Source organism: Spea bombifrons, chromosome 1 (assembly GCF_027358695.1).
Source record: "Spea bombifrons isolate aSpeBom1 chromosome 1, aSpeBom1.2.pri, whole genome shotgun sequence".
Taxonomy (NCBI): domain Eukaryota; kingdom Metazoa; phylum Chordata; class Amphibia; order Anura; family Pelobatidae; genus Spea; species Spea bombifrons.
The window spans coordinates 124,987,328-125,014,998 of NC_071087.1; the positions used below are offsets into that span (position 1 = coordinate 124,987,328).

Here is a 27,671-nt window from a genome sequence, read left to right on the forward strand (position 1 = left end):
TACTTCTCCTAACTTTATAGGTAGAGTGACAATATAGACACGACAGGATCACTCCAGGTTAAATAACCCAGGTGGCTTTATGGCCAACTGTGCGACACCGCGATATGGCGGGGGACAACCAGGTAAGCGGCAGGGGCATACTAACAGTGGTGCCGTCGCAAAGAGCTTGATAGATCGTTTGAGGTTATTGAATGTTATTTACAAGCTGACCCGCTTGTCATAATTGGCAGTAGTCCGGGGGCTTATTCTCAGAGGACGGTTTGTGGGTACAAACCGGTTAACTGGACCATTGCGTGTTTATTTTGCCACACAATGAGTCTACAAGCTGCTTGATTTGATGCTGAGGAAAGGCTGAGGACATCACCTCCTACAATGGGCGTAGGGGTTAATGGAGATTGTATTCGCGTAGAAACAACCGTTCCGAGCTGCGCATTGGTCAAATCACGTAGCTAACTTATTTTGCTCTATTTTATTCATTAATACCAACGCGTAGTTTTTCGGCCGCCTAGCTTTTTACCAGTGTACGCTATACGTTGATGTGTAATTGGTGACATGCTTGCCTGAGGGGGTATCTATGTGTTTACCATCTTGCCCCCTCCACATGACGTATGTTTTTCCCGCCAGTAGCCGCAAAGAAAAAAACCTGTCAAAATAGAATTTTGGGGTAACCAGGAAATATACCAGGATGACCAATCAAAACTCTGGCTATCTGTCGTTCTAGAAACTGGGCTTCCTCTGCCCAATGGGGGAAAAGTGAGGTGGAGCCATCGTTTGAACATTCCTCGAGAGACACTGTTCGGCATTTGAACGTTCAGCGTTTGTGAGCTATAGCGATAAGGGCAGAGGCCTAATCTTAATGCCAGTGCAGAGTTATATACATACATACATACATACATACATACATACATACATGTATGTATATATATATATATCCTGCATTAAATGGTTGCAACTGATAACTCCCGTTTTACCACCATGACAATATTGTTTTCAGTATACTTACATAGACAGGGCGTTGCAGTACAGTAAGTAAAGCATGTAATCCTTAGCGTATTATTTTATGCAATTCTCTGAATGTCTAGTCAAGGTGTTTGTGGTGTCTGCTGTGTTGTCATGTGACGATTATATGTTCCTGACATGTACACTATATGAACAAAGGATTCATGTTTATGCTACAGCATCCAGGCAATTTCGACAATGCTATTCTTCCATCTGTTTTTGTCAGGTGGTCTCACGAGATTTGTTACATTTCCAATTGAAATGTTGCTCCTAGACTAAAATGTTAGTGGGTGGTAGATGAGTAGAACTGCCTCTCTTCATAAGTAGTAGAGGGTAATACAGTGAAGGGGTTCAAACAGGCCATCCTGAATCTGACAGGCCATGGACTGAACCTCATGAAGGGTAGACTATTGTTCAAATCTTCTGTCAAATTTTGTAGGTTTCACTAGTCCTTTGAAGAAGTGTGTATGTGTCAACCCCTAGCCTATTGGTTGAATTCTTTGAGGATTATAATTAATAGGAACTGTTATCTTTCGGGGGAGACTGAGGTGGTCTTTGGGAGCCCAGTTTGAGAATAGTATGCGCTAGAGCAGGGGTGTTCTAAGTTTTTTTCTGCAGTGGGCCATATCTTCAGAAATGTGTGTGTGTTCTCACCCCCCCCATACACATAAAACATACCCAAACACATGTTCACGCGCATACATACATACCCAAAAGACACATGTTCACACACGTACAGTATCTCACAAAAGTGAGTACACCCCTCACATTTTTTTTTAAATTTTATTTTAATACATAAATCTTACAAAAAACATATAAAAGACAATAACTTACAATACAATAGCAGCATATGATATTAATTATTGCTGATCATCTAAAGGTCTCTTTATATTTAGAGGTCTATCTGATCTTTTAAATTCAGTCTGGTTACAAGTCATCTATGCATGCAAATATAGTCAACATTATGAACATTAATATAGCCTATGGTATCTGTAAGATATTTCAGATATAGATTTCACCCCTCACATTTTTGTAAATATTTCTTCAGTGTTGTTACATAAAAAGATATAATAAAATGACACTCTGCTACAATGTAAAGTAGTGAGTGTACAGCCTGTATAACTTTGTGTAAATTTGCTGTCCTCTCAAAATAACTCGACACACAGCCATTAATATCTAAACCTTAGCAACATAAGTGAGTACACCACTAAGTGGAAATGTCCATATTGGGCGCAATTAGCATTTCCCCTCCCCGGTGTCATGTGACTTGTTAGTGTTACAAGGTCTCAGGTGTGAATGGGGGGGGGGGCAGGTGTGTTAAATTTGGTGTCATCTCTCACACTCTCTCATACTGGTCACCGGAAGTTCAACATAGAAATAAAGGTTGGAATACAGCACTGTGAGATGGTGCACGAGCCAGGGTACCACCTTCAATAAATCCAAAATAAAGAAGCAGAGGCTCAGCACTCAAATGGTAAGGTGAGTTTATTTCACACAGGCTGTGTGAAAAAAATTCACCTTACCGTTTGAGTGCTGAGCCTCTACTTCTTTATTTTGGCTTTATGGAAGCTCAACATGGCCCCTTATGGCAAAGAACTCTCTGAGGATCTGAAAAAAAAGAATTGTTGCTCTACATAAAGATGGCCTAGGCTATAAGAAGATTGCCAAGACCCTGAAACTGAGCTGCAACACGGTGGGCAAGACCATGCAGTGGTTTCACAGGACAAGTTCCACTCAGAACAGGCCTCGCCATGGTCGTATTTGGGAAATGGACGTATGAGTCCTGCCAGCATTGCTGCAGAGGTTGAAGGGGTGGGTCAGCCTGTCAGTACTCAGACCATACGCCGCACACTGCATCAAATTGGTCTGCATGGTCGCCCCAGAAGAAAGCCTCTACTAAAGATGATGTACAAGAAAGCCTGCAAACAGTTTGCTGAAGACAAGCAGACTAAGGGTATGGTTTACTGGAACCATGTCCTGTGGTCTGATGAGACCAACATAAACTCGTTTGGTTCAGATGCTGTCAACCAGGTGAGGAGTACAAAGACAAGTGTGTCTTGCCTACAGTCAAGCATGGTGGTGGGAGTGTCATGGTCTAGGCCTGCATGAGTGCTGCCAGCACTGGGGAGCTACAGTTTATTGAGGGGAGCATGACCCCCTCCCTTTGGAGACTTGGCCGCAGGGCAGTATTCCAACATGATAATGACCCCAAACACACCTCCGAGGTGACCACTGCCTTACTATAGAAGCTGACGGTAAAGGTGATGGACTGACCAAGCATGTCTCCAGACCTAAACCCTATTAAGCATCTGTGGGGCATCCTCAAAAAGAAGGTGTGGTAGCTCAAGGTCTCTAACATCCACCAGCTCTGTGATGTCGTCATGGAGGAGTGGAAGAGGACTGTGAAGCTCTGGTGAACTCCATGCCCAAGAGGGTTAAGGCAATGGTGACCACACAAAATATTGACACGTTGGGCCGGCCCAATTTGGACATTTCCACTTAGGGGTGTACTCACCTTTGTTGCCAAGGTTTAGATATTAATTGCTGTGTGTTAAGTTATTTTGAGGGGCAGCAAATTTACACTGTTATACAGGCTGTACACTCACTACTGCAGAGAATCATTTCTTCAGTGTTGTCACATGAAAAGATATAATGAAATACTTACAAAGATGTGAGGGGTGTACTTTTGTGAGATACTGTACATACATACCCAAAGACACATGTTCACACACTGACTTATCCACACGCATACTAGTATATCCAGACACACAGACTAACATTCAAAACAGTATACAAAACCGTGAATAGGCGCTTCGTTACGCTTTTACAAAAAGTGTATACATCCTTAAAATATATGGCACCTTAAAGACGATACAAATAGTGTTTGCACACTGTCTACACATAGGACATGTATATTATTATTATATTTTATTTATGTATAATATATATATATATATATATATATATATATATATATATATATATTCACAATGTAGCTTCACTGCTTTCTGTGTGTCCCCTTAACAATAAAATAATAAACACAACGCGGTTACACCGCTCAATCAAATAACCACCTGGAAGAGGTCACGGCCAGCTCTTTCTTCACTAAGCTCAACATCGGTTTCAGGCAGGAAAAGAGGAAGAAATACTTAGAAAATTCCCTTCTATTAATAATTAAGATAAATAAAAGCGATTGTACAAATTGTACATTGTGTCGATCTTGAGAGTCTACGTTCAAACATTGTCTGTTTAAAAAGTTTTTCAATGGTGTATTTGCTGGCACACACTAATATACCAAAATACACATGTTCACACACTAACATAATACATACATAGATACACACAACTTGCCCTGCGACACCTTAGCTTGTCTTTGGTGCAGCTTGCCTGGCGAGCTGCCACGGGGTCACACAATGTGACTTTGTGTGACCCCACCACCTCTTGGGATTTAGATAAAGAGGTGAATCTGGGTGTCGGGACTTTATCCCATACTCCTGGAGCATGCCTCCGTCTATCGGAGTATGGAGGGGGTAATTGCCCTGTTGTCCCCTTGTGTCCACCAAAGCAGGTCTCATGCAGGCCACACCTTGATAGCCCATGGGCCACATGTTGGACAGCACTGCTCTCTAGTGCTGTGTGCTATTGGTCCAGTCAACTAAAGCAAGACTGGTGTGGAGCCAGAGCTCAGGCCCTGGTTGGAATAAGGGCTGTCCATCTTCTAAAAAGGGTCTATTCGCTAAAGAGGGAGTTATGCGGGAGAGTTAAACACCTTAAATCCCCTTTCTTCCCATACATTGTGAAGTGCAAACCCCAGTGAGCCTCTCCTGTAGGAGGTACTGATGATGCATAGAAAAGCCATGGAGGTGGAACTTTCCAGCAAACTCTTGATTAAATGCCTGTACATTAGCAGGTAGTGAGTGGTTTTGCTTCCCATCCAAGAGTTCAGGATCCCGGGGAACAGAAAGCTCTGTTAGATGAACCGAGAGTCTCCAAAGACCATGTGTTTGACCTGTGGGATGCGATCCACATGTTAAAAGGGGAGCTTTGGTATTGCTCTCGCCACTTTTGGCTTTAGAATTAGTTTTTGAGAGCAACCAATAAAACCTTTTGTAATACATTCATTCAGCCCTCTAGAATGTTCAGAAATGAAACCTTAAGTGATCTGTCATTTATTCTGCCCTTTATCTCCCGACGGTTTCAAATGGCTAGAGTACCAGGGACAGGACTTTATTGAGACGTTATGTGCTATTTTGGCAATTTGATTTGACTGGTTGAATCCAAATTGTTCCTACATGCGCCATATTTTTCCACCCTTACTTGATTGCATCATTGTTTTTTTTTTTCTGAATAAGATCCAGACAACAATGCAGTTTGCTGTGGAGATGTTTTACATGTTTTAAAGGATGTGGGGGAGGGGGTACTATTTATAGCTTTTGGACATAGGGGGCGGTGGGGGCATATCCTGCTCTGAGCGCCAGATGTTAGCATCTATTGAGCTTAAAGAGCCTTCTGAAAAAGGGAGGTTAATATTTAAAGTGTGGATTGATGCAGTGTGTGCACTATGAACACTGATTAGAAAAATGCATTAGTGATTAAATACGTGTTTAAATAATTTCTGGAAGCTGCAGTTCATCAGGGTCTGGGGGTACGAGAGAAGCCACCATCAAGAGAGTTTGTGTTGGCCCTTCGTAATACATTGTGGATATGGTGCTTGGGGTTTATTCGCTAAATTGGAAATTGGCAGGAGACTTGTGGTTTCTGCTCGCTTAATTAACTGTTATCCCCAGGGAGTGTCTAAGCAGGAAGGGATGAGCTGGCCCTGCATAAGGCATATTTCAATCAATGTGGTGACTTCCATCAACTCTCATGGGCCTAATCATGCATTACAGTATACAGGGCTATCCAAGCAATTGACTTGGCTTTGCTCTTTACAGTGTGTAGTACATGCAATGAAACTGAAACGCCTTTCAACTGTCCATTTTATTATTTCAGGTGATAACTTATAATAAGCAAGAGCCAGGCATGGATTTTTCAACCTCCACTAAGGCAGACCCGCAAGTGTCAGAGCCTCCTGAAGGCCAGCGTAAGACTGCTGCTTCCGGTGAACGGTATGCTAATTTTGAAAACACCAATAAAGGAAACTGCCAGCGAAATAAGATCTGATTTAATCCCTCAAGGACCTGGGCTTTTCTATGCCTTTAGGACCAGAGCAATTATATATATATATATATATATATATATATATATATATATATATATATATATATATATATATATATATATATATATATATATAAAAAAAATACTTATAACCGATATTCCTGAGCCAGCCTTACTGGTTATCTACCCAGATAATAAATCCTCCAGATGGAGACAGCCGTTTGTCCCCAGTTGGTAAGATGTTATAGATATCCTAATGTGGATTAAGCAAATGGAATGGTTAACTCGGTCAATGAATAATTCAGTGCCATCTTTCAAGAAAACCTGGACTGTTTGGTCTCTTGCTCTAGCGGAGGGTGTAATTTGTCACAAAAGCTTTTTTATGGTACTTTGTTCCTATGGAGGGTTCCTTCAACTGCTTTTGCACAACTTCTGTTTTATGTGCAATGCTTATGCCCGTCTATTATTATTCTTGCAATGTTTCTTTCTCATGTGAATCTTTATCTAATTCTCACCATTTTAATAGCACGTCTAATTTCCACTGTGAAAAGAAATAAAAATGACATGCGGTGGTCAAAGTGAAGTGCGTGTGCATCAAAATCTATGAATCTCTACATTTTGTAAAGGACATAGAACAAGAAACTAATAATTCTAAAATAAAGTACACCCTCGGTTTGGCACCCATAATAAATGGGATAACCTATCCATAAACAGAGGGGATGTCACAGGAGACACGTCCACAAAGTATCCCTGTAACAGCGTTGTTACATTATGTGCCATATGTTTATGAGTCTATTTCAGCACGCATTTTACACAAACCCCTGCTGGACTGATGTGGAAAATAACTTGCCATATACATGGTATTTGTTATATCTATAACTTTATTTCATCACAATTCTCAGGGGGGTAATAAAAAACAATCACCTTTACGTACAGTGCTAGATCATTGTGTAATTTGTGTGAAAATATGCCTTTATCGTAGGGACGTGTGTAATGATGCAGCCACCGCAGAGATGCATTCTTCGCCTCCTGATGTACGGACCTTAACGACAGAGCTGTGCAGCGCCGAGTATACTGATCAAAAGACATGGGAGAACTGTGAGGTATTAATTCATAAATATTTATTCAACTCTTTCACTGGGAACAATGATACATCTTAAGTATTTTGCACTATGAGTAACACAATATTTTTGTATGAACCTTGTTATATTTTTATTATTTTAAGTAATTTAATGGGACACACTACTGTCTCTTACAACCTCTTCAAGTATTTTAATATTTATTCTTTAAAAAAAAAGTTGCCTTAAGGATAAGCTGCAGCTCCCTGCCTCCTCCATGCTGTGTTGATTCTTACCGTTGATTGGCTGCTTAAAGCCATTATTATTATTTTGCCCAGCCGGCTCTGGAGCTGACTGGTGGTAAGTACCGTATATCATGCGCCAGGAGATGTGTTTTCACCAAACACCCCTTCTGCACAAATGAATAGCTGGGGGTGAGGAAAAGGCCAAACGCATACGGAGGGATTCTGCACTATACCTGCAGGCATTTGCTTGGAAGACCACTTAAATTTAAAGGGACCTCTCCACTATCGTGCATGTGATGGCTGGAGCGTACTTTTATGCCCATGCGGATTTAGTGTTTTGGATGTTTGTTACAAATTTGCCCTACTTTTCTTTGTACAGCTAACATGGTAGGATTCTAAACATAGATGTAATCATCTAGCGCAAATATGAATGCATCTTCTTATATTTAGTGAGGTATATTGCCTAGAGATTAGTTTGACACCAACAATAGAAGATCTCGGACTTGAATATTATTAAAAATAATAATGATAATAATAACACATTCACTACCAAAAGCCCAGGGCTTTTCGGAAAGCCATACCGTTTAACCCGCATTCTAGACAAAGAATATACAATCTGCTTCCAATTTCTCTTTGTCAGCATGCACTATAGCTATCTGATGTCACTCGTTGCCTTTGTTTTAGGACCGTTGGTTAAAGTTGTTCCAATTGGTGGAAAAGCAATGCCAGGACCAGATGGCTGCCCAACAGGAACAGTTTAATAGCCAGATACAGGTGAGGGTCTGACTCATGTTACAGGCTTTGTCGGGAATCCATTTCTTCCCGGATAGTTTGAGGAATACCATGCTGCCTGCATGTATCTCAGCATGGATTTAATGGATCTTAAGGGTATAAACTGAACACTAGTTCTATGTTTTCCAGTCCATAAGCTTGTATTTCATGTTTCTGCATGTGTTTTGGAATGTATTTGCGCATTATTTCAATGCACATCTAACCTGATACTATTTTTGTTGTTGTAAATGGTATGATACTGCATTTCAGGTATTAAAGTGCAGACATTCTGCTGTAAAAATAAATGAATTAGACTACTATAATTCCTATTGCTGGAAGTAACGCTTGCTCTCTTACATGTCACTTTACATCATCTGTTTTTATTTGATGGCATTGCAGTGGCTTGTCAAACACAATTACTTTATCATTTATACTTGAGCCATTTAGGAAATCTTTATTTCACTTTTGCCCTTTTCCAAAGGCAGCTTAGAAGAACAACAACTATTTCCTCTCTTTGGGGATTAATATAGCATGTTAAAGACATAACAGGAAAAGTTATTAAGCACTTAGTCATTCTAACACAGGTGCTCTTTTTTTCCTTTGTTGATAAATGACAGCGTTTGATACCCCTGGAGTTTAAAAGTGTTAATCTCTGTGACTCCGCAAAGCAGCGCTTCAGTGCTTGGATTATTGCCATCAGTATAATATATTTTACAGTTTTGCCTTTTTGTAAAAACAATGTAGTTCTCTGATTTTAACAATTTCTTAATATTTTTTGGTACAGCTTAGCAACTATTATATTTTAGTGTCTCATGTAAAGATTGGGCTGCTACTCTGTCCTTTCATATTCCTTATGTCAGTGAATTTTTATTCACAGGTCATACGCGATGAAATTAAGAATTTCATTCAGTTACGTGGTGGTGAATGTCTTTGGAAGTCTTGTACAGGGGATGCTGTTTTATCAATGGCAAGTAATGATCCTGGGGGGCATGGAAAGAGAGACGCCAGCTCCAGTTCATTCTCTCTGCATGGTGGACTTGATAGACAACAGAAAGCTTTTCTCACACAAGAACATTTCCAGGAGAACACATCTTTAAGTAGTGGTTATGGAACTCATTCTGCTTCTGAGCCAAGTGCATGTTTAAGCGCCTACAGTCAGAATACCTCGACGGGGAGCAGGCTTCCTACAGCAAGCAGGACTGAATCTGTGACGCATCACACTTTGATTCAGGCTCCTCTGGAAAGTGAAAGACATTTTATACATGGGTCGGAAAACACAACAGAGGTTATTACTGCGTCAGAGAATATAGTACCCTGTTTACCCAATGAAAAAAATATGGCCAGTAAAAATGACAGACCAAACAGGTATGTGGTGGGAATGCCCACAAATAACATATAGCATGCCACGTGTAGTCGTTTAGTATGATAATGCACCTGTAACCTTGCTATGTTGGTATATTTATTAGTTTTGGTTTTTTTTAACATTCTTTAGCAAATCTTTGACAACCTGGGCTCAGAAGCTCAAACAAAACCAACAGAAGAAGAATAACCAAATGGATCTAGCCGCTGTCCACCATTCTCAAGCAAATTCTCAAGTACAGGCTGAGGCATTGACGCTAGTAAGTTCTAGGCTTTTCCAAATCATTTGCATTGTGTGTTATTTCCTCGTCCTTTGCTGGAGACGTGTTTTAGTGTTATGATTACAGCAATGCTTCGTGTGTTACCATCAAAAGTATTTTAATGTATTGCTCTATTGAACATATGCATATTTAAACAATGCATCTATCGTCATAATCTTCTAATGTAATCCTAACTATAACTGTGAACCCTCTTCCTTTCATAATATTATCCATTACATTTTCTCCAGTATTATTCCTCGTGTCATCTTCTTGCTGGTCGGTTTTGTATTGTGTCGTCTGTTTAGTGTAAATGCATACATATACTCACGCTATTGTATACATTACTACTTATTTCACTATTGACTTTCCAAAATAAGGAATGCAATGGTATATGTGTATATAAAATATTTTTGCTTCTTTAAGGATGGAACCACAGATGGCCCGTCAAACACATTTTACCTCAATAAGCGCACGGCGAGCTCAAACTCCTTGGTTTCTGCTGGATCCGGTATGTACCGTATTTTTCGCTCTATAAGACGCACCTGCTGATAAGACGCACCTAGATTTTAGAGGAGAAAAAAAAGGAAAAAATATTTTGAGCTAAAAAATGGGCTAAAATATTTATTACAATAACTGAATAAGCTATGAACACAGTAAGACACACACAGTAAGACACACACAGACACAGTAAGACACACACAGACACAGTAAGACACACACACACACAGTAAGACACACACACACACACAGTAAGACACACACACACAAACACAGTAAGACACACACACACACAGTAAGACCTCCCTCCCTAACCCCCCTTCTCAGTATCTCCCCTCTAACTCCCTAACCCCCCCTTCTCAGTATCTCCCCTCTAACTCCCTAACCCCCCCTTCTCAGGATCTCCCCTCTAACTCCCTAACCCCCCCTTCTCAGGATCTCCCCCCCCCCCCCGCCCCGGTCACTTACCTTAAACTCCTGTGTTGGAAGCGTGAGGCGTTTGTCTCGGGTGCCGGCGCTTCACTGCTGAGCGCCGGCGTCTGACGTCATATGCCGGCGCCCAGCGTAAAGCGCCGGCACCCGAGACAAACGCTTCCAACACAGGAGTTGAAGCGCTGAGGCAGGCGGCGGTGGCGGCGGCCGCCAGCAAAGGATTCCTGTATCTGTCAGGCAGGGGGGCCCGAGAGTTGCCGAGCGGTTGTCTTCAGCAACCGCTCGGCACCCCTTGGGCCCCCCTGGCTGGCAGAAATCCAGGACTCCTCTGCTGGCGGCCGCCTCAGTTGCGACCCCGGATTTATCGGCGTATAACACGCAGGTAGGGTTTAAGCTCCGGATTTTAGTTAAAAAAGTGCGTGTTATACGCCGATAAATACGGTATATCGTTGCCCCCCCCCTCCCTGCCTGCATCTTCGCTCCATAAGACGCGGCTGATTTTTCATCCTACTTTGGGAGGAAAAAAACTGCGTCTTATGGAGCGAAAAATACGGTATATTAGTGTATTGAACACAGTCATTTGTCCTCCTTGTGGTATTCTTGATGAGCGCAAATAATCCTCTCCATTCTCTTCCTATTCATGTGTATCTGATGGTGAATTCTGTTGTGACAGGGTTTACATACTGGTTGTTGGATGAGAAGGAGATGTACCATCCTTTGCCAGACAACTTTGGAACTGGACTTTCCAAGTTTTTCACGAACAACGAGGTAGTACTTATTGAAGTTACTTTTATCCTTTCTGCGCAGCTTTATTCAGTACTGCTAATATTTTTGTTACGGAGTGTGACATTGATGGCTTAGAGTCGTAGTTTTAATTGCAGAAGTATCCCTAAGTATTGCTCATTTAAAAAATAAAACAAACCATTAACAAATAATGTAAACTTTGCTGACGAGGAATACTATGTTTTGATGAGCAAAAGCGTTCTTGAGGTGGACGCCATAACCTCTCCTTGAGTGGGAAACCTGACCAGCTGGAAAAGAGCAGACTTTGCTTGTACGGACTTTAAAAATAAAAAGATTTAGTATTTCAAAGAATTAACAATGCATCATCTTCATTTCACATGGCAGTCATTATATAAAGAGGACATGTGAAGTAATCACAGGAACTATGTATTTTATTTTGTAATACGATTTGATTCCATGTCATATGGCCTCATGTGGTCTGTGTTTCCCCATGGAAATAATAATTGCATTGATTATAGCTGTGTTTGGTGATTTGCCCGAAGCTAAGAAGACACTTCTTTGTGTGACAGCAATGAAACAAACATGTTTCCAAACAGAGCCGGCCTTAGGTGTTCTGGCGCCCTGTGCGGACTACTCCTCTGGCGCCCCCCCATCCCAAAAAAAGAAAGGAATAAAAACTTGTAACAAAACCCCAATCACTATATACTACGCCAAACATTGATGTGGTGTAGGCCTACCACTTCATTGTCTGGCTTAGTAGTAGGGATGCACCGAAACGAATTCTGGACTGAAACCGAAAGTGCAGCATTTACCTGGCCAAAACCGAATATGACGCCCCCCACACCATAAAAAAATCTAACACTTTTATTTAAAGTAAGTAACACACCAAAATAGGACAAAACAATTAAATAACAATAATATATATATATATATATATATATATATATATAATTAACAGCAATCACATTCCTATCATGCCCAGGCATACCCAGATTCCAGGATGTACTCGCAGACTTGGCATGATAGGAGTATGATTGCCCTATCTACCCCTTCTCACTCCCTTCTCCCTATCTACCCCCTTTCCCCTGTCTCACTCCCTTCTCCCTATCTACCCCCTCCTAACTATCTACCCTTTCCCTCTTTGAAGTTCACTTACCTTTCAGGAGTCCTGCGGTGGGGGTGCAAGGCCTCTGCCTCCCAGCTCTGCCACTGTATGGAACAGTATAGAGTGATGGGAGTTATGATGTACTTTTAGAGCATAATTAGATCATGAAAAAGACATTGGAAATGGTACAGCATAACACCCATCACTCTCACACACTTACCAATCCACACATATACCAATCCACACGTATACCAATCCACACGCATACCAATCCACACGCATACCAATCCACACGCATACCAATCCACACGCATACCAATCCACACGCATACCAATCCACACGCATACCAATCCACACGCATACCAATCCACACGCATACACTAATCCACACGCATACACTAATCCACACGTATACCAATCCACACGTATACCAATCCACACGTATACCAATCCACACACATACCAATCCACACATATACCAATCCACACATATACCAATCCACACATATACCAATCCACACACATACACCAATCCACACACATACACCAATCCACACATACACCAATCCACACATACACCAATCCACACATATACCAATCCACACACATACCAATCCACACATACACTAATCCACACATACACCAATCCACACACATACCAATCCACACATATACACCAATCCACACATATACACCAATCCACACATATACACCAATCCACACACATACCAATCCACACATATACCAATCCACACATATACACCAATCCACACATACACCAATCCACACATACACCAATCCACACATACACCAATCCACACATACACCAATCCACACACATACCAATCCACACATACACTAATCCACACATACACCAATCCACACACATACCAATCCACACATATACCAATCCACACGTATACCAATCCACACGCATACCAATCCACACACATACCAATCCACTCTCACTGAATGCTTTCCTACCTTTCCTCTTTTCTCCTTACAGCTCCTTTTCCTTCTCTTCGCTTCTCTTCTTCAGTTCTTCTGACTTCTTCCTGGTTCAGAGGGCACGGACAGCGGTGGGCGCGGCTTCAGTGTTGTGCGCCGGGATCTAACAACAAACCCCGGCGCACAGCAGCTGTTGCCGCGCGGATCACAAGGGAGCGGTATCGGAGGTCTTTAACAGACCTCCGACTCCCTTGAGTGATTTTAAGCCGGGTTCAAGGGAGATCCTTGAACCGGCTTAAAATCACTCAAGGGAGCCGGAGGTCTGTTAAAGACCTCCGATACCGCTCCCTTGCGAGCCTGCTCCTCCAGCGGCGGACATTACTGTCCGTCTCTGGAGGGGTGCCGGGTGCTCCCCTGATGAGCGGCACCCGATGCGGACCGCCCCCCCCCCCCCCCCGCTAGGTACGCTGCTGGCGGCAGCGGTGCGCTGCGGTGGCGTAGGACCCCGCGGCGGCGCCCCCTGGAGTGTGGCGCCCTGTGCGGTCGCACAGGTCGCACACCCCAAAGGCCGGCCCTGTTTCCAAAGATGGTAGAGAGATGCTCATGTATTTTCCCTTACCAAGGAAATGTGTTGCAATAGTCAGTTATGTTAAAGTGGCGCCCCTTTAATGCACGTGATAGCTGAGAAGCTTCTTTAAATCTCCCTAGTATGCCCCTTTGCCTGCCCCCAGCAGTTTTCCTCGCAGGAGATATGTTTGGCCGTACACGTCTCCTTGCACGCGGTATACTTACTGCCAATCAGCTCTAGCGCTGGCCCAGTGAATGTTGCGGGAAGTCTAACGAACCCCCCGTACACATGGGGGGGGTTATTAGGCTTCAATTGATAGGACCGCTTTCCTGCCACTGATTGTCGAGAACTGTTGGACCAAGGGGAAGGTGGGTAGTTCAATGATATGACCGATGGTATCAAACGAGATGCCTAAATGCATAAACACGGCATGGTGTTTCGATATATGCATTCTGGTAGTGCGGGTTTTGTTTTGATGTTGTTAATATTGTTTCAGGAAATAGAAACTCTCTGATTTGTAGCAATTAGTCATTTCCCAGAATGATCTCCTAATGAGTGCAAATTGTCAACATATGCTTAACACCTTCAAGCATTCCCCCTCCATGGGATCACATCCTAAACATTGAAGGCAATAATAGCAGAGTGATAAATTAGCAAATTTACGTTTTCACAACGGTGAAAAAAGATATTGCTCTCATGGTAGTGCGAAAGTAAATTGCTCAAGGCGTACAATAATGTTTTATTACACAAGTCAACTTTCCTAACCTCGCTATCTAGATTGTTTTGTTATGTACTAACTTATATCCTGTTTACCCATTGTACAGCGCTGTGGCATATAATGGTGCTATATAAATCAATAAATGATAATAATGAAAGGACTGGTGGCTAAGTAAGTTTCTTCACATGGCTTTGATTTATAAATGAATTTGTTAAATAGACAATCGTTTGAAAAAGTGTGAGAAACAAACTAGGCACAAATTAGTCTTGGAAGATTTACACTGTGACATTTCAGTAAAACGCCATTATTGTGTTTATGTAGCGGTACCTTGTTCTGAAACAGAGATAAAACATGTTTCCTGTGATATAATCTGGACTGCAGTGTTCAGATCATGTGATCGCTGAAATCCCTGTTATTTTGTTGGAAAACAAATTATTATTATTATTTTTTTTAACGCGTTTCTAGGCAAGCGAGACAAGCATTCCATCACTGACAGATCTGTATAAAAGAAAGCAAAAGGAGTCCTCCAAGTTCCCTGGCTGGGAGCCAGTCTCACCTTCTGAATACACTCACCCGCCAGAGGTATGATTTATATCTGAGCCAGAAGTAGCACCGTACAGTCTTCATATTCCTCGGACCTGAGTATCCTGAACAGCCTTTTTGTAATTTAAAAGCATATACTTGTAGGATCCCCTTTGTCTGTTGTCAGGAGATGTGGTTGGCTGTATATGGCAACTAGCGGGGCCTGCAGAATCTCCCATGCATTTGCAAGCGGTCACCAGGATAGTTTTAAAGGACCTGTCCCCTATCATATTCATTAAACTGCATATCATAGCTGAAGTGTCCCGTTAATAGTAACATGTCAGCAAAACTGAAGATGAATAACATATGTATGATTCACATGTGTGTGGTCTCAAATTCTGTCTTTGTGAGTTATGGTATTGCAGATAATGCATTTGCTTGTTTTCTGTTTTTAACTTGTCTTCTGTGATCATTGTATGTGTGTTGCATGCTTCAGGTTTTGATCAGCATTAAAACTGTTCATAACTAATCATCTTTATTGGTGTATTTCCAGACATTGCAGTGCAGAACCAACTTTAAGTGTTATCAGTATGTTCATAGGTCTGGAACTGCGAGATAAGACAAGATGTTATGTTTTCAAGCAGGGTGTGTGTAGCATATCAGTAAAATGCAAATGGTCTTAACATTTTCTTTTCCTCTTCAGGTGCTGACATTAGACCCAACTCTACACCGAAAGCCGCACCGTAGCCCACAATTTCATACGGGCAGAAATCCTAGCGGAGAGAATAGCAACGTCTCGCTAACTCCAGACTCTTTTTTGGAGAATGCTCCTTTTAACCACTATGATTCAACAACTGTCTCTACATCAGCCTCTGCTCCATCTTTGTTGGCGGAATCCCTGAATAGTTTTCCGGGTAGCCCGTTGATAGATGAACAGCGCTGGGAAATCGGCAGATACCAAAATAGAGCAAATCACAGTTTGGAGCTCTCTCCCAGAAGCGGTGATGAGAGAATGCTCTGTACCGAAGATGACGTCAACAGTTTGACACCATCCTCAATGCCTCAGTCCCCTCTGCCATTTACAGACGAGACTATGTCCGAGTCCAATCAAGTTCATCCTTTAACTCTGTCTAAGTAAGTGTATTTGCCTCGATTATGGGATGTAAATAAAATACCAAAGTTTTATATGTGTATGTGGAAAAAAAATAGGAAAGGTAAAGCCGTACCAGCGTTAACATTAATAAGGAGCCTGGCTCTCACCTACCTGTCACCTACCTGCGGCCATACCACCCTGAAAGCCCCCGATCTCGTCAATAAAATAATTTTAAATCACACATGATAACAAACTGGTACAAAAGGAGAAGAGGCCCCCTCTAGTCGTAATGTTGGCTCTTAACAGATGTTAACATCTCCTAGATGTTTTAAAGGCATTTTTAGAATATGAAAAAAACTAGAAAAACCAAGCATGCAATGCATGTGTATATGTATGTGGCTATATGTAAACCTTTGCGTATGACATTTTTTTGCCCATTGATAGATTGTATAACTGTATGTCTTTAGTATCTGACCTCTTAGCATAGTGTTCCTGGCTACAGAGCTAGACAAGCTGGTCGATGCCATCCCATCCGCAACTACTCCATTAAAAGCTTTTTATAGTTTAAGTAACATGTGCCTAACTACAATTTGTTTTTCTAGCATCAGACGAAGTTTGAGGGAAAAACATGCGCGGCACATATCCGACTTGCGTGACTACTATGAATCGGAAATCAGCAACTTAAAGCAACAGATCCTAGCCAATAATAGCTCTATTCCCACCGAAGAGCACAAGAAAATCACAAGTCTGTCTGAGAGGTAGTGGACACGCATATTTGTACAGTGTTTTTTTTTTTTTTAATTCATTTAATTGAAAGCTTCAGTAAAAACAACTAATCATTCCCTCACTAATGTAATGTTTAGACAAGTAGCATAGCCTAGTTCGAAACAGCACAGCCATAGTGAACTTACTGTGTGCTGTGTCTTTAAAAAGCAGTGCCGGGACATGACGACATCTCCTGGTGCTTAGTTGGTGTGATGTCCTAGGTCATGCGTAGGGTAGCCGTAGCCGAGATGCTCCACAGAATGAAGTCCTTGCTCAACCTATTCTGTTGCTTTTTGTTTTTATAACTAGAGGTTAGAATGGGCTTGTTGACTTGCCATATGTAGGACTTCAACAAACATATTAATATTGGGTTTTCTATCAGAAATTGTGTCTCTGAACCTCAGTCATGGATGCACAAATCCCACTTTAGCGTGCACGTCCCATTTACTTGCGTGTTATTTGATTTACTTTTATAGATGTGCCCACATGGAAGGAGCTGTGACGGAGGCGAGCAAAAGGATACGGATACTTGAGAACAAGAACAATGAACTCGAAACATTGTTGGTAAGAATGCTGGATGAGTGTGTAGTTTGTTTTGTTGGTAACATATCTTCTACTGCATAATATGAATGCTTGATATTTTGTATATACAGTATGCCTTTCAATTACGTATGATGTGTACAGTCTAGTAACGAATTATAACTCCCATAATAAAATGAGGATTTTTTTTTAGTTTTTTTGTGAGTACTTCTAGGACAAACTCTTTAAAGTGGGGCTATCCTCGTCATCTGAATGTTTCCATTGATTTCCCCACCTTTAGAACATTCACTGGGATACGTAGTATAGTAATAGTCATTTCTACACTATCTACATTGCTAAATAATGAATACTATAATAACCAAAAAGTAGTAATATTTGGATCTTAATTGCATAATATGTTGGTTCAGAAGAGTTCTCTCAAACAGCGATATGGGAGAATTTTGCTTTGATGTCTTAGAACTCATAGTCCCAATGGTGATGTTTCATTATATCATGAATCACATTTTGAAAGTAAAATAGTGTTTTCAGGAAATAACCCCTTATTGATCCAATACGTTCAACCAGAAACTTTTACTTTAAGAAATAAAAAGCACCGTCATTTTTACTTTAGGAAATCTCCTTTGCCCTGTGTAAGCTCTTGCAGGACCTCACCTGCCTCCAGCCAGAGAAGGTACACGGACTCCGTATATTGTACCCAAGTAAAGCTGAAATTATTTTTGGGACATCTTGAAAGCACAATGGATATACTAAAACGACCGTATAATATTATACACACCTCTGTCATCAAACAGAGCTACCGGTTCTTAATGCTTTCCATTTTGCAATATTTTCCAATATCTGTATTATGCTAAATTGTGATATTTTGTCATATGCTGCTTTTTTTTACCTCTTGCATAATCTTTGGCATAGGGAGTGAATTAAGAGATGTGCATTTTGGTTATTATTTCGTATATTACTCCGAACCAAATTATGTTTTGGAGAAGATTAAGAGTGTATGTAATTTCCCTAAAATACAGATAGGAATTTTAATGATATGGAATAATTGTTGCTAAGAGAACCATTTTCAGAAAAAAATGTTTTCTTTCTTGGCCAGTATGCATAAAAGGTTTTGGGTTTCTGATGAATTGAAATGAATAAAACTTGTGTCATTATTGTTATTGTTCATTCTTAAGGAATGGTGGAACTATATCTGATATGATATCAATCTATGACTGCTCTTCTTCTAGCACGAATGGAGAGAGCGTTGCAAGACTGCAAACGATAATGCCAAAGTCCTACAAGAACAAGTGGAGGGAATGAGAACGAGTAATAAAGAGAAGGAGAACGCAATTAGCAGGTTGCAGTCAAAGTTAAAAGAACTGGAAGAGGCTCTTGAAAAAGCTTTCAGAGTGTCAGATGATAAAGGTGGAAGAATAAAGCAAGAGCAAAAAAGGTTTCAAGATGTAAGTTAAAGAAAATATTAACTTTATGTATGTCTTTTTAACAGTCCACACTCTGCATTCTTTATTTTTTAGCACTGTTGCCAGATGTAGGCTTCACGCTTTAAATGTGTTTGTTGTAGAGAACTGAAACAGTTGTGGTTCAGGATAAAATGTACACCTCTTAGGCAAAAAAAACCTAAAAACACTTTGTTTCCCCTCTAGGTCACACCATTAACAAGCATGTAATGTACCGGTAAATAAGCTTGAGAAAAGCTTTAATTTCATATTTTTTCTGCAGGTTACGTAAACATATAGAGCTAACACAGTAACATTTCAAAAATGTCTGATGTTACGGCAATATAGTCTTCATAGACTATAGAATCATTTGCCCGCTGCCCGCTGTTCCCATAGTTCTCAAATCTTGCCCTAAGAAGTCAATATACAAAATGTTCCCAGAAAAGTATTAAAATCAGCAGTCATGATGCCGTGTAACCATCTTTGGACTCTGATTAAATAAAATATCATGACTTGCTCTGTTTTCCAGCTTCTTTCGGAATATCAATCTCTGGGAAAGGAGCACGAAAGAGTAAAAGTAAGGAGTGCATTTTTCTACTGTACTAATATTGCTCATTTCTAAAGTGTATTTATTTGTCATGGTGGAGGCCACAGAAAATAACATGCATAACATTCTCTATCTGCACCGTGACAATAAAGATGAAATACTGTAAGATCTGCTAATCATATGGCTTGGTGGCTGGTCTCGTTACTGAAGTTTGCTTAGTGTTGTGGATTAGGTATAGCTGGTAAGGCCATAACAGGGACATTCTTACTGCCTGCTATGGACGTAAAATCACTTTTCTCGTGGCCACATCGTATACATAACCTCTATTGTGTTGCCGCTGGCAACAATGAAGCATTGGTTACCTTAATTTGCTAAAATGTATTTTACCTTTTGTATGGTTGTAGGATACTCTCTGCAGTGCCGAAAATAAACTTTGTGAGGCACACGATGAAAATAAGGAACTTAAAAGGTAATCTAGAAGTAAAGTGTCTTTCTTTTGCATTATTCGTGTCTGTTGCATGTAACAAAAGACAAACTATGCTCTAGCAGAGTAGGTTAAGTAAAACTGCCTGTCTAGCTTTCTGTTTTCCACTGACCTCCTCGACACTTTTTACTTTGGTTCTTAAGACCCAGATGTTCTTCCGAAGCAACTCTGACAATTATATCCAATAACTTTCTGCCAAATCCTATTTTGGTAAATCTATTTTATGAGTTTGACCCTGTGTTCAATACCATGCCATGTCTTGTGACACATTTAAAGGATTTATATGAGGATTTAGTATATCTGATGCGTTTCTCTTCCCTTTTCCAACACCGTCCATCAAGGGTCAGTCCTTGGCCGTCTCACTAAACTAACCTAACTTACTAGGATTTTGCACGTCGCTAATATGTTTCCCCTTCTTTCCATGATTTCTCACCAACTGCTTGTAAGGTATATCCTCCTAAATAATTCACTGCTATCCACAACAGGGATTATAACACGAAAATCTGAATAACTTTACAAACAGCTGAAGCTCGCCGGGAGTACTTCCCACCTCATACAAAACTATTTTCTAAATAACTAGCCCTTTTCACTACAATGGCTTACATATTGAGTTATTTAATTTTAACTCATTAAATATAAGTTGGAGACTATATAAAGAAGGTGATGGTGATTGTTGTGGCTTGTGTATATTTAATTTGTAGAAAACGAATACTTTTCTTTGAGCTTTACATAGGTTGCTGTATACAGTAAAGCAGTTCTACACTCATATGTTGTTTTTTACAGACTTGCCACAAAAAACAAGGGAGCATGGAATTTACAATGACGTGTTCTGTTTTTTATCTTGAACAGATTGATTTTAAAACTGGAAGCACAGATCAAACAACTGGAACATGAGAACACTGTGAAACTTCGCCACATTTCTGAAAGCCATTTATTACAGTCCAGTGTCAAGTAAGGGTTTTTTTTGGGGGGGAAATCCTCTAAATTTTGTGCAGAGGATCATTTTGTACCTTCGTTAAGACAAGGAGAGGGTGAAAACAAATGTAAAATTAAATTCAGAAAATCACAGAATATTTTAAAAGGAAAGGTCTTTTTTTTGCAGAAGGGTTGTTTAGCAAAGCCAAAAAAAACTATTTCATGTCAGTTTTTTTCTCTGTGGATGACCAAACAAATCCTTCACTGATAAAAAAATAAATAAATAAAAATCGTTGCTAAAAATGAATGAGTATTTGCAAAACTAAAATTGTAATGGATCTGAAATCTTGAGAATAATCTTCCAATAATTTGTATTGAATAATTATTGCACGTTTATGTTCATGATCATTTTATATGTGCTGCCCCTGACTGTTAACTGTAATTCTTTGCTGTTTGGTATTATCTCTACCTCATGGTAATGACCACAAAAGAAGTCCATAGAACACATATGTGCTGGGGGCAAAACATAATCTGTAATTTAACCTTAAATTATTTATTGACAACTACCTCGCCATATGGCAAACATTATAATGTATACATTAAGGTCCATTTACATGTGAAATGGTATACCAATCTTTTGGTTACTGAGAAGAGTCCTCTCACATGTTTATATAGATCCGAAATGGTTAACGCAGTCCATAATCTACGTTCGCTGGATGTGGCCAAGCGAAAATGTCTTGCACCTGGTTCTGAGTGCTCTATGTTCACTGGACAACCGCTAGATAACAAGAACTGTGACGTGGAAAACACAAAGAACAACACATACTTGCCCAACAGGTACGACGAAAATGCAGCTTCAGACCCTAGATTTCTTCCCTGAGAACCCCCCCCTTCATTTACCTGGTGTACCTCAGCAGAAGTGCATGTGTGTCTGTGGGTGTGTGTGCATGCGCGGGAAGTCCTTTGCACTACAGAAAGGGTAGCAAAGGCTTAAATATTAAATTCTAAATCAGACATTATTGGTCAAAACAAGATTTGTTTCACTTTTCGCTCGTCTATCATTGTGACGTTTTGGTTCGGTGATTTAACATTAACAGTACGGAAGGGGAAAGTACTTCTGCAACTCACTGCATGAAGGCCTCTGAAACGGGACGTGTATAACCGGTCAGTATAGGGCTTATTTATGTTATAGAAAAATAAATCTTATTGAACAAGCATACGAAGCTTGCAGAAATAGTTTGGACAACTAATAGATATGAGGATTCCAAATTTGTGCATTCACTAGGACAATGTGTTTCAGTCTGCTGTCACAATATATGTTTCTGTCACTCATTCATTGTAATAAATTAATATTATATTTTTACTTAACTTACCGATTAAGTCATGTTTTTGTTGAAGGTACAGTTCTCCTCCCGATAAGAATGCACCGTTTGATACCTTCCCAGGAAAAGCTGTGGGGAAAGACAGTGAAAGTCATAAAAGTCCAATTCTAAAAGCACTGAAAGATTTTGAAGAAGGAAAAGTAATAAAAAGTTGGGGAACGCCAACTGAGAAACAGAACGCAGGTTTTCGTAAGTGAACTGCTCCATGCATAATCTCTATGCTTTCTTTTCCAGTTAGTAAGCTATTGACTAATTGCTTGGCAGAGAAATCCATTTTACGCTTGGATGTAACTACTTGCCACCACGGAAATTGTCCTTTTTTCAGCCATGGCTAGAGTCAAGAGCTGGTAAAATCCATTAGCTGTGCTTTACGTTAAAATGCAGCTAATATTCTTCTTTTACTTTTAGCCATTGTTTAAATGCTTGGAAACTGGCCTGACATAAAGATATATACCGTATTGGCTCGGATATAGGCCGCACCCGCATATAGGCCGCACCCTAAAAGTTAGGTGCTTTTTTAATGAAAAAGGTTTCTGCCCCCCCCCGAGATATACTGCCACTGCAAGATCTGCTTTACAAATCTCCCTTGCCGGGACTCCCCCCGTGGGAATTCACGGCAAGGGAGATTTTAAAGCACATCGAGCAGACGTGCCGGCAGCGGAGGTTGTTTCTGCTCGCATCGCCGCTGCAGGTGAACGTCTGCGCGAACAATCTTCCTTGCCGGTGCTTCCCACGGCGGAAGTGCCGGCACCGGAAGTTGAAGTGTTATGTGTAGATGTCCCCCGCCGGCCCTGCAAGACCCCGTGGAGTCTGCACCGGTAAGTCTGGTGTGGGGGGGCTACGTCTGCGCAATGCGCTTGGACAATCTCCCGTGCCGGCACTCCCCCCGTGGAAAGTGCTGGCAGGGGAGGCTGTCTGAGCGTATCGGAGAGTAGGATGCAGGTCCCCTGCACCGCTGCGGGGGATCTGTATCCTAACCCCGCTGCCTGCCCGGGCGTCGGGCGCTAGACCCCGAATATAGGCCGCACCCCCACTTTAAAGACCTAAAGTGGAGGGGGGGAGTGCGGCCTATATTCGAGCCAATATGGTATATCTGTTAGTTGCGTGTGCACTGTATGTTTCTGCCTGCGTGATTGAAATTTAAACCTAACATTTTGTTACCTTCGTGGAATGTTACATTTTGACACTTGTATGTTGCAGAATTGCCTGGTAGGCGACAAACAATTGGGTTCAATGACTCTTGGAGTTCTTTTGCATCACCAGAAAAACAAAAAGATGGTCATAGGCGAATGAATTCTCCTTCTGGCCCAAGGTCGTCATCTGTCCCACCTTCAAACAGGAAGCCAACACCTGTCACCACTCCAAGTAAGAACAAAATAGCAATTCCAGATTCAGATTAAAGGACACATTTGTTTAATCTGGGAGATTTGACTTCTGCTGCTGGTACTTCCTCTGGGGCTTCTATGACATGGCACCGGCGTCACATGACCTTCCAGTGCTCATTCATAGAAGCCCCGACGGAAGTGCTGGCAGCACTAGACACCAATTTCTGGAGCGCGGGGAGAAGTCTAGGGAAGCACTGGTAAGTCGGACGAGGGTGAGAGTGGCATATGGGAGGGGGGGCTATAAGGGCTTTCAGGAGGCAGGGTGGCATATAGGGGGTTAAAAAAAAGAATATCAGGGAGGCAGAGTAACATACAACATACAACATACAAGGGGTTAAAAGGAATATCAGGGAGGCAGTGGCATATAGGGGGTTAAAAGGAATATCAGAGTGGCATATAGGGGGTAGTCTTATATTTAGGCTTTTCCAGTTTTTTCCTAAATTAATAATCAAAATTTTGGGGGGTCATCTTTACGTTGTGTATATACACACACACACACACAATGTGGATCCAGTACAGTTATCCGAGTTGAATTTGTTTTTGTCTGTTTACTGTCGCTGACGTCTAATTTTGTTTTGCAGCTAAGCGGGAATTGATGATAATGCCTGTCTGTGTGAAGTACAGTCCAAAACGCTCTCCAAGAGAAAACCTATCCCCAGGCTTCAGTCAATGTAATGAGGAAAACCCAATGACAAGGTAAACATCTCCTATTTAAAACAAAGCAATAATTCAGTGCATACCCAGCGAATACCAAAAAAAAAAACAAATATTGGGGTTTCCATCACACTGTTATATAGCCATATATTGCTAAGCGCATCACTACGTCTAAGTACCTCATAAATATTGGGCCAAAATAAAGAAGCAGAGGCTCAGCACCCAAATGATAAGGTGAGTTTATTTCACGCAGGCAACGTTTCGACACACAGGTCTTTCTCAAGCCACTCTGTGTATCATTAATATTGGGGACAGAATTCTAAGATTCATTAATTGTTCTTCAGTGAGCTTTATTAGTCACAAGTGCTTTCTTCTTTATAATTCTAATATTGTGCAGATTACAGTCCAAGGCGTTTCATTCAGTTGTAGAAGTTTGGGGAGCGGATTCCACTCAAGTAAAAGACAATGCCCCAGTGCCTTGGTTATATTCTACTTTACCTTAGAACATAGATCATGTAGAATAAAACAGGGCCTGGAATGGTTTCTCTCACTGGAGTGATCGCTCCCAATTTCAAACTGCTTACACATCACCTCTCTCTGATTTATTTCTTTAAAGGTTTGGTGGGGCCTGGGATGGTCCATCTACATCTAAGGATCCCAGCCCAAGGAAGAGGCTTCAGTTCATGTCCCTGGATGACCCAGAAGGTATTGCAGTCTTATTGGGAAAGTTCTATTCCTTGATCCATGCCCACATTTTATACAATGAAAGACCAAGCCATCTCAGCTACCTTTACTCCCCCCTCATATTAGTTGTCACATTTTTACCTTGCATTTTAACGAATATTAATGTCATTGTTGATTGCACAAACATTGATTGATTCAACGTTTCTTCTCCTGGCTATTGCATAACCATTTGCAATTCATGGAGACAGAGCTTCCCTGTATCTAAATATAAAAATGTTCCAACCTACCACCCACTTCAAAAATGCGCATTTGAACCTAAAAAGTCTATTTTAAGAAGTCATTTGTGTTATTGCAATACTGGGTGGTGCATAAGATTCGGGGTCTGCTTTTCCAGGGATACAGAGGAGTAGAAGCGAGTCTCAGCTTCCTATTTTAGTACCGCCATATGAAACAGAACTCACCTACAACGAGAGGGTGAAGAATGTAGCAGATGTAGAAAGACTTTTTGATGACCTAACCGAGGAAAAGCAACAGGTAACCTTCCATGAAATCTCTGTCATTAGATGTTTTATACTGTATGAAAACAATATGTTTGACACTATACTATAGCTTATAAGCCTTCAAAAACAGTGATGCCACATAGCTAGCCGGCATGACCAGTGACTACATACATTATTCTATGTGTGGTAGTGGAGTCTAATATATGAATGTCATGTCTGAGAAGGCACCTTACCTTGTGAAGTGGCCTCTATTGACCATCATAGCTTGAAATGCATTGCCTTTTAGCTCGAAGATATTATGTGGTTCGTGGATTAGTAGTAATCGTGGCTTGTAGTCTCATGCTTACTGAGAGGTAATGTACTCCTGGCTCTAAACCCAATGTCTTCAACCACACCGGCTGAAAACAAAAAGCGTAGGCTGTAGGCCATTGTAACGAATGCAGAAAGTTGTGTAGGCAATAGTTCTAATGTCATATGCTCCTGCCAACAGATAGAAGCTGCGCTGAGCCGGATGCCTGGTGCTGGTCATAGATTGAGCCTGCAAATGAGAGCAAAGAAGGTATCTCTTTTCTTTCTTTCCTTTTCTTTTTTTTCCTAGCAAACATTTTGCCATTTCAAAATAATCCATTGGTGAACCTTACCCAGAGGTCCAGGTCTAAGACAGTAGGTCTGGGGCAGGAACGGACACATTGCTGGGGACACTACTCGTTGTGCTGGTTTGGAAGGTCAGAAATCTAGGGTAGTGCCCAACGTAAACCCACTACTGACCCGGCTAATACAATCGCAACGGTGGTTATCCTTTCACCTCCCTTTATTGGCAAGAGCAACATATGTCCCCTAAGTGAAACAGATTCTGGAATCTACAATCAAAGTAAAGCTCCTATTTGCCCGGTGTGTAAGAATTCCATGGAGACGGAAAGGGACATGGGGGATTATTCACTAAAAGGACTTTACAGCTCATTATGAAGAGCCAAAACGGGTGGGTTTCTTCACTGTGGAGGCCCTGTATAATGCATATTTCAATGGCCATAAAGAAATCTATAAACTATAGACTATTCAAGGCCAGCATAAAGTTACTGCTGTTGGACCTTCATATTGTATAGGACAACAACGCTCCTAATGCTGGATGGACCCCACAGTCCTTACTATTTAGACATTGGTCACATCAGGGTTTGTAATGGCATCTATCTAGAAATATTTGATTCACAAATTCACTGGGTGAAATTGCAGGATTAGCCACGTCTGGGTACTGTTTTTGTTGATTCTATCTCCTTTCTAATCAGGAAAAATTGGAAGACCGTCTTGAGAAAATCAATCGGGATCTGGGATCTTTGAGGATGACCCTGAAAAAACATCACATCTTGCCAACTTCAGCAAACATTTAAAGCCACCCATGAAGGAAAAGCCCGCACAGGCTACGTTTACAGAAATAGTCCGCTCTAGCAGTTCCGGAGCGGTGTACTTCCAAATAATAATAATACGCTTGTATACCTTTTCCACATAAGAGTTTCATGGAATTTATTTTTGTTACACGGAACTGGAAGATGCCTACAAATTGTATATTTTACTATTTGAAGAGCCATGTTTTTAAAACGTAGGCAGCGTTACTCCTACATTTAAAGGTGTATATATACCAGCGTCTCGTCTTCCTTAGTGCTTCCACTTGGAAACTCTTTGTTAAATGAAAGTTTGTGACACATGATTTTCTATACTATTTAAAAGTGTTTACTTCTGGTGTATACTAATCCATTCCACGTTGGAAATATATGTACATTTTTGCAAAGCAAAGAACTGTTTTCTTGTATGACCAAATAATTATTATTTTAAATGTCATAGATACACTGTCTTGTGAGATATTCAGCAATAAGTTTAATTTCTTTTTTATGTATTATATACAT

At 40.9% G+C, this 27,671-nt stretch overlaps 1 protein-coding gene across 1 annotated transcript; it reads left to right on the forward strand.

The window, feature by feature from the left end:
• The first annotated feature begins 24 nt into the window (after positions 1 to 24).
• Positions 25 to 27,292, forward strand: MPHOSPH9 (M-phase phosphoprotein 9). Its single transcript, XM_053472234.1, has 24 exons — positions 25 to 122; positions 5,992 to 6,107; positions 7,142 to 7,262; positions 8,147 to 8,236; positions 9,111 to 9,598; positions 9,726 to 9,852; positions 10,276 to 10,360; positions 11,456 to 11,550; positions 15,332 to 15,448; positions 16,092 to 16,522; positions 17,084 to 17,239; positions 17,723 to 17,810; positions 19,013 to 19,228; positions 19,752 to 19,799; positions 20,174 to 20,238; positions 21,103 to 21,204; positions 21,844 to 22,005; positions 22,567 to 22,739; positions 23,751 to 23,915; positions 24,517 to 24,631; positions 25,206 to 25,294; positions 25,668 to 25,807; positions 26,264 to 26,332; positions 27,057 to 27,292. Exons 1-24 carry the CDS (start codon positions 105 to 107, stop codon positions 27,156 to 27,158), a joined length of 3,378 nt encoding a protein of 1,125 aa, XP_053328209.1. The 5' UTR covers positions 25 to 104; the 3' UTR covers positions 27,159 to 27,292.
• The last annotated feature ends 379 nt before the right edge of the window (positions 27,293 to 27,671 follow it).

Coding starts and splice junctions, on each gene's coding strand:
- MPHOSPH9 (XM_053472234.1), top strand. Junction 15,449..16,091: donor AATACACTCACCCGCCAGAG/GTATGATTTATA, acceptor TTTCCTCTTCAG/GTGCTGACATTAGACCCAAC. Junction 16,523..17,083: donor CATCCTTTAACTCTGTCTAA/GTAAGTGTATTT, acceptor TTGTTTTTCTAG/CATCAGACGAAGTTTGAGGG.